Source organism: Melopsittacus undulatus, chromosome 3, assembly GCF_012275295.1.
Source record: "Melopsittacus undulatus isolate bMelUnd1 chromosome 3, bMelUnd1.mat.Z, whole genome shotgun sequence".
Classification (NCBI taxonomy): domain Eukaryota; kingdom Metazoa; phylum Chordata; class Aves; order Psittaciformes; family Psittaculidae; genus Melopsittacus; species Melopsittacus undulatus.
This window is the reverse complement of record NC_047529.1, coordinates 90957506-90964990: the sequence shown is the minus strand read 5'-3', so window position 1 is coordinate 90964990 and position 7485 is coordinate 90957506. Positions and strand designations below refer to the sequence as shown.

At 39.0% G+C, this 7485-nt stretch overlaps 1 protein-coding gene across 3 annotated transcripts in view; it reads right to left on the bottom strand.

The window, feature by feature from the left end:
* TBCE (tubulin folding cofactor E) overlaps positions 1–7485 on the bottom strand; it is a 28105-nt gene that overhangs the window by 1859 nt on the left and 18761 nt on the right. For all 3 annotated transcript variants that reach the window (XM_031046230.2, XM_005145992.3, XM_031046231.2), the window contains exons 8-15: positions 5265–5341; positions 4934–5029; positions 3615–3679; positions 3450–3514; positions 2871–3023; positions 2004–2157; positions 1386–1454; positions 174–233 (exon numbers count right to left, since the gene is read on the bottom strand). In XM_031046230.2, the coding sequence (XP_030902090.1) occupies positions 174–233; positions 1386–1454; positions 2004–2157; positions 2871–3023; positions 3450–3514; positions 3615–3679; positions 4934–5029; positions 5265–5341 (739 nt within the window). The remainder of the gene's footprint in view (positions 1–173; positions 234–1385; positions 1455–2003; positions 2158–2870; positions 3024–3449; positions 3515–3614; positions 3680–4933; positions 5030–5264; positions 5342–7485) is intronic.

The following is a 7485-nucleotide window of genomic DNA, read 5'->3' as shown; positions in this document are numbered from 1 at the left end:
AAAACGATGGCTTTTTCGAACAATTTCTGCCTTTGTAATTTCTTTATATGACTGAGTTGTCAGGGGAGAATCTTCAGGAGCCAAAAAAGCCAGAGGCAGCTGCCATTCTTTAACATAGTTATTGGCAAAGGAGCTACAAATGAACTGCTTAAACACAAGCCAAGACTTCTTACCTGGTAGCTTTTTCTGTACTGGCTTCTGTTCAGGTTTCTCAGGACATTTAATTGTCAAAGCTAAGGGAAAGAAGGTGAGGCATTAGTGAATGAATGTTAAGTCCTGGCAGGAGTGGAGTCTTTCTAGTTTGTTTTTATTACAGATTGTTTCCCCTAGCTCAGCTTGATCTGCTAGAGGATTAGGACGTAGCCTCCATCTCAGCAGCCAAGATAGCAGTGAGTCATTCTCTAAAAAATTTTATTAAAATAATCACATTTTTATTGATCTTTGGTGAAAAGATCAATGGGGAAATATTGTAGGGAAAATACTTTAAAAGTGACTCCCTAACACTTGGCTTTTTTTGGTTCAAAGGAGAATTTACCTAAAAAGGCTTAATTTCTAGTTAGCTTTTTAAAATAATCTGCAGTAGAATGGAAACTGCTTGCTAATTTAAAGCAGGTTTTTGACCCTTAATATCTCCAAAGCACCATACAAGCACATTTTAAGGAAGTTATTAGCCTAATTCTCTTTACAGACATTAAAAGACTCAGCCTTAAGAAAAGGTTTCTATTATATCTAGCCAACTAGATTCCTTCCTCCTAAATGCGTTAGAATGTAATGCCTTGAAATGCTATTTTGCCTAAGGAGTAAAGAAAAGTTCAGTTCTATCAACTGACAAAGCTAAGTGAATTTCTAAGTCTGGGATGTAACCCAATTTAAATACTTAGCCCCAAATACCAAAGCTACCCACAGTTTTGTAAGAAGCTATGAAAAACATTATCAGAAATCAGTGCAGCTATTGAGGTTAAAATCTCAAATGCTATATAGAAAAGCTATATAGAAAAGCTATATAGAAGCATATATAAAAGCTATATAGAAAAGCTATACAGAAGCATATAGAAAAGCTATATAGAAGCCTATATAAAAGCTATATAGAAGCCATTCACACTCTTAATGGAGAATAGAGGTAATCAGTACTCTGCTTTAAGTCTTAATTAAGAAAATCATTTGGCTTGGGTTGAGGGAGAAATGACAACAGAGGACACAGAGGGCAGGTATCTGGTCAAGCTCCTTGATACACACAGTTCAGGGAAGCAGAATTACAAGCTGGAACTTTGTGACGTCTGAAAGGCTTTTGAACCTTTTGTTCTGCACATCCACCCAGGAAACACTGAGCTTGTAAAATATTTTAGATGCAGAAGGAAAAATTTTGACCATTTCTGGCCTCTTACTCAGAAGCTGATTTTTCAAAGTCAAGGGCTGTTGTGCCTTCAGTTCTCCTTCTTCAGGCGCACCATATTCTGTGTGAAGGAAAAGTGCCCATATTCATGAACCCTTCAAAGACTCAAACCCAGGAGTAGACTTAAGAGCACTGTGGTATTGTATCAGGCACAAGCCTGCTTCCTCAGGTCCCTCAGCAGCTAGGATACTGCCTATAGAAGGTGGTAGGCTCCTGTAAGGCGAGGTGCTGCAGGCATGAGCATGGACTGACTGCTATAGCACTTTAGGAGGGTGCACAGGCACATGGATGGGATGGAGCAGGTGGCAGGCACAGGGAGGTGCTGCGTAACATTCCCACTTAAAAAAAAGCCACATATGGAGACAGCCACTGCCTGCAGTGCCTTGAGTTACTGTGCATCTGCTCACAGGTGTCACCCTGAGGCAGCAGTGTCCAGAAGGGTACAGTGCTATGCAAAAACCATTTGAATGCAGGCCTCCAGCAGGGTGGGCTTTCCTACGGCAGCACATGAAAAAGGCATCAAGGGGTAGAGGAACTGAAGAGAGACCGAACCAGTGCTACCACAATGCCAGGAGAAAGGAAGCATTATTTTTACTGTACTTGTACTTACTAAGACAAAGCAATGGGTATCTAGGGTGAGCAGCAAGAAATTCTTCACTTGGATTGTTCTTCTCCGGGTTCCAATTCCCACCAGCTGCTAACCAGTCATTTCCAAATATCTTGCGATAATCAAGCTCTGCTCCTTTTCTTTCAGCAGGAGGGATCTGCACTGACACAGGAATGGTGCATAATTCAATTATACACTTTACAGAGAAGAAAATCTAATTAATGACTCTGACTCCTTGCTCTTACTTAGGTCATCAGTATGTTTTATTGCTAAACTCTTATCACCAAGTACTGACTGCTCTATACATTCAGTACATCTTAAAGCTATTAAGAACCTTGCAAACCCAATCTCCATGTAGTGACTGATTCAGAAATAAGTGTTACGTAAAGATGTTGCTGTACATGATGACACAAGGATGGTTTTTGTACCTATAGAACTGATGCTGCTTCTGCTCTCTTCTATGAAACACATTTGCTGAAAGCTTGATTTGGTTTAGATAAACCACATCTAGTAGCCATTGTCCTACTCCAGAAGGTAAATGTTTGTGTCACTGAAACAGCAACGCTGCTTTTTCTTTTTATCTCTTGTTTTTGCCAGATAATGTTTTTTGTTAACAGTCCTGCAACTTCAACATGACTTAGGCACTTGGTAAAAAACACTCTCCCTCTGCCTTGTCCTAGTCCCTGCTGAGTCAGCAGCATTCACAAACAGGGCTGGATCTTGTAGCCCTAAGGAGTGCCCAGCTGACAGGCAATGGAACAGCTGTCACTTTTCCTGCACCCAAACCTTAAAAGGAACTGAAAATAATTCCTGAGGCACTGATTTAATGTTTCTCCCCAGGTTCATGCAAATTGTTGAAATATCACGTACCTCAGACTTGTTCAAAACCTCCAATTGACTTATCTTGGCAATAATGAGCTGTCTCAGGGTCTCTGGGTTCTTCTCTGTGTCCATTAAAGGGTTATTGTGACACTGCAGTGACCGCAGACTTGGCAGTTTATCAAGCTCATTGATAGACGACCACTGAAACGGAAGGGAACAATCATTTGAGGAAACATAAAACATTCTTCATTCCAGAACAATACACAGTAACACTGACCTTTCCTGTACAATGACTGTGACTGAAATTAGTCTTTTGGTCAGAAGAACCAAGTACTTTCAACCTGTTCACTTAGCTAAGGAAAAAAAAAAAACATTTCACATTTACAATAAGCAAACAAATGAGGCTCTAGTCAGCATGTGAGATCCTTAGACTTCTGCAAGAGGAATTATGAAGCAGCAGAGAGATATGACCAGCTACTGTAAATATCTTTAACAGAGACATTAAGAAATGTTTCTAAGTTATGCCTCTGCCTCAGGACCGCATACATACAAGGAAATTTTAAACAAGCAAATTGCAAGTTACCCTCAAAGACACATGAATGGACCAACTACAGCAGTCTGACCCACCTGTGATATTTTATTGTCATTTATCGCAAGGTGCTTTAGTGAAGGAAACATCTTAGTCTTGCATCCTAGGAAAAAAAGTAAATTTACAAGACAATAAACTTTAAATAAACAGAAAACTTTCAATAAACAGAATTATAGAACTGTAAATAAATCACTTCTACATACCAAATCCAGCATCAGGAAAGTCAATAGAAGCTATTCCGCTGTTCCTAAGTATTAGCTGTTCTAATCTGAAATTCAATAGATACAGTGATTACTGTACAAGGCACAAATGAACAGCAGCTTCACAGGCAATACTGACTCCAGCGGAGTGTCCAGAGAGTAACATATAATAATTCCAAGCTTTCTCAACAGCTCCTTGATTTAAATAGCTTGTGGCTATTTAAAATCATAGCTGCTATTTTGGTGTACAGTGCAAGATAATAATTCCACAAATTAGCAAAACTATTGTATTAGTCCCACAGCTTTCCAGTTGCTGTAATCAAAGTGCTTCAGGAACACAAACACCTCCTTGCCTTGGATAGGAAGCCCAAAGCAAGGAATCACAGCTCAAGCTGCAACTACCATAAAGATGCTGCTATGGAGAATACAGTAAACTGGGAATGTCTGTGCAAAGGCTGTTAGCACAGATACTCTTCTGAGAAAACAGAAACACATTTACTCAATGCAGTAGGGTTTGTTTGGTTTGGGGTATTTTAGGTTTTGAAGCACATCTCTTTCAAAGTCTTTAAGCTACCCCCAAAAAACACTGAAACTTCCAAAAGTTTGCCACTCACTTATATGCCACTCACTTATACCAGCAGAGTAAAAACATAACTTTCCCCATAGTTAATAATCAGAAGCAGGTAACAGCAACAGGGACAAATTATCACCACTTTTACTCCCCTCCAACCCCTCTATGTTTTGCTTTCTTTACACAGGACAAATAAGTAGGGGCCACGGGGGTACAAGTGCTCATGATGGCAATGTCCATCACTGATCACTTTTAGCGTGTCAGCCTCAGGAGTGACACCTTCCAACAAACTGCCTGACCGCTTCTGGCTGGCTCAGGTGGCTGTGGCACTACTGGTGAGGCTGCACTGTGCTGACCTGGTCAGAAAACTGTTCCTAAGAAACAACTTCCACAGCTCCTTTGCTTTGCCACTCCACACAAACTGTACATTCTTGTCATCTTGGATAAAACCCTGTCCATACTAATATATAAATAACTTAGTAATGTGATAAATCACTTTAGTTTCGTAAGTATATAATGAAAACCTAGTGACACACTGCTTAAGAATGTGTTACTATACAACAAAAATAAGGTTACATTAAAACAGTTCAATTAAACAATTCAGTTACTCTCCTCAAGAGGGCAAGATGCCTGTATTTCAATATTCCATAAATCTTCCATGCAGCATCAATACTATCATACTCAGTCAACAAAGGCTATGGAAATGACTATCCAGGACAAAGAATTTCCAGCAGATTTGTTTAATAGCTACCTGGGGAGATGTGCTATTTGATGCAGCTGATTTCCATCCAGTAACTGGTTGTCTGAAAGGTCTAACAACTTCAGGGTCTGCAGGACATTATCAGGCCTGCCACAGTGGGGAAAAGAAACACAGAACATTTAATGCTGTTTGTTAATGAAAACAATTATTTTCTGAGGAACAGCATGCAAATAATTGCATACATTTATAAATATTCTGAAGTTTGCATCATTTATTTTACAGTTATGTCACAGTAATGTAAACTTCAGAGGAACGTAACTTTATCTGCTACTTAACTGCACTACATCAGTCACAAACAATTGACACACATTACTCGTCTTACCTTTCCAAAACCATAATATTATTAGAAGTAAGGTACAATTCTTCAAGTCTTGGCCATCCTGGAGCACAAAGAAGAACCTAAGAGCAAAACCTCATTTAATATAACAAAAGTTAGGAAAAATTATTCCAGAAATTATACTTTATACAGATTTACTCAGAACATGTTCAGAAGAAGGCATAGCTCCCAAACCCAGAGAAACAAGTGTTACAGATTGCCTGGCTCTTCTCTGTGTCTGCCAGCACAGATGACACCAAAGGGGTTCTGCAGTCACAGCACCTACAGTTCCAGGCTTGAGGCCAACAGCTGCCCTGCCTCAGACTGTCTGACCTGGAAACTGAGCTTACCCAACAGGGTTGGAGCAACCAGATTTTACCTATGGTGACTAGAGGAAATGGCAGTATATACTTGACTGCTATAGTTCTTGAACATCTGCACAGCCCATCAGGTCTGACAGAGACTTTTTGAATGTCTTAATCAGAGCTTGAAGGCTTCCCTGTTAGGACACCGTGACAGCATATGAAACCATTAAAACCCAAGAACTGCAGAAGTCAGCACATATCCTGAAGTTTTCAAGTACTCTAAAGAAAACAACTTAGTTCAAAAAGGCCACATGCCGAACAAAGATGCACTTGCTTTATACCTTGTGTCCTTAAATTACATTAAAAAAAACCCATTATTTTATAAAATTTAGTTTTTGCAAACATCTACAGCAGATAACACAACTTTTAAAAATAAACACTTATTACAAAGAATAGAAATTGCTGCCATAAAGCCCAGTTTCATATGCAAGTGTGACAGTGACAAAAATGTTGCAGTTCTGGCAATGGATTTCCATAGGCACTGGAACTGACTGATTTTCTACAGATTTGTGCCTGTGAATGGCAAAGTAATTTTTTCACTGAGGTTTTTGTGTATATTCTCCAGAGTTAAATTAAGTGTGAGCTCATCCTGCTACTCCTTCCTTGGTGACAGCTTATAAGGTTCTGTCCTCCTATTTTCTGGGAACTTGTAGGTAATAAGTTATCGTTAAGCTGCCACTTCTTTTCACAATGTGTTTGTAATTGGCTAGCAGATTCAAAGGCTTTGAGACAGAAGAACACAGACATGCACACACACAGCATAATTGCATAAAGCAATTTACAGGAGGTTACAAAGGTTACAAAGCAGTGCAGTTCAGAGATCTGGACAATCAAATTCAATTTGTTACATATATAGATAACCAATTACCCTGTAAATGTCCTCTACCCTAGATACCAAAAAGCCTCCTTTCATTAGCTCTCTCTTCTTCACTTTCTCTGTTATAGCTGTATGAAGTTACACAGTACGTGCAACTGTCTCATTACATATACCCTACAAACTGTTAACACTGGGATCTCTTCAAGCAGCATATGATTTGGGGCTCAACTGCTTCATACCCCCAAAAAATTAAACATCATCCTGCTGCCATATCTGCAACATACATAAACTTAGAAACTCAGATACAAGTTTTCCTGCTCCAGAGCAACAGCAGAGAAGACCAATATTTTCTCTCTCTAATTTGGACAGTGTCTCCCTATGTCAGTAAGACAGACTGAAAGTTTTCCTAATAGCGATGAGGAAGTGTGAAGAGAAGCCTGTAGAGTCAAGAGAATTCAGGTGCACTTTTGCTACAGAGAACTTTAGGGGCATTTCCCCCAAAAGCCCTGCATTGTGATGAATGGAATAGAAAAACTGCACAAACCTGAAGCATCAGAGGACTTTGACAGACTGACCAAATGACTAGAAAATTGCCACAACCAAATGATTCTCACATCAGATTTCTGAGGAACTCAGAATGCATTAATCCAATTTCCAAGTCAATGGTGTGTAACTGGAAGGTATTTTACAGGACATCATTCCCCCTTGATGATTATACATTATGTTTTGAACAATCAATTGACAATTATACAGTAATAAGCTCTTTTACTGATATGTTAATAGAAACCTCAGATGTATTTAAATATATGCATAATGAAAGGACTTTTTGGAAAACCAATGCTGAACGCATGTAAATGTAGAGTTACGCATAGCTGTGGAAGTTAAGCATGTCAACCTACTGTGAAAAATGTATCAAGAGAGGAACAACTGAAAAAAGCCCAAGAGTTTTCTTTTTTAAACTATCCCCATGCCATATAATCTTATATATGGCAATAAGTTATTCTGAAATGCTGTTCACCATTAAATTGTTTTTCATTTTAATTCA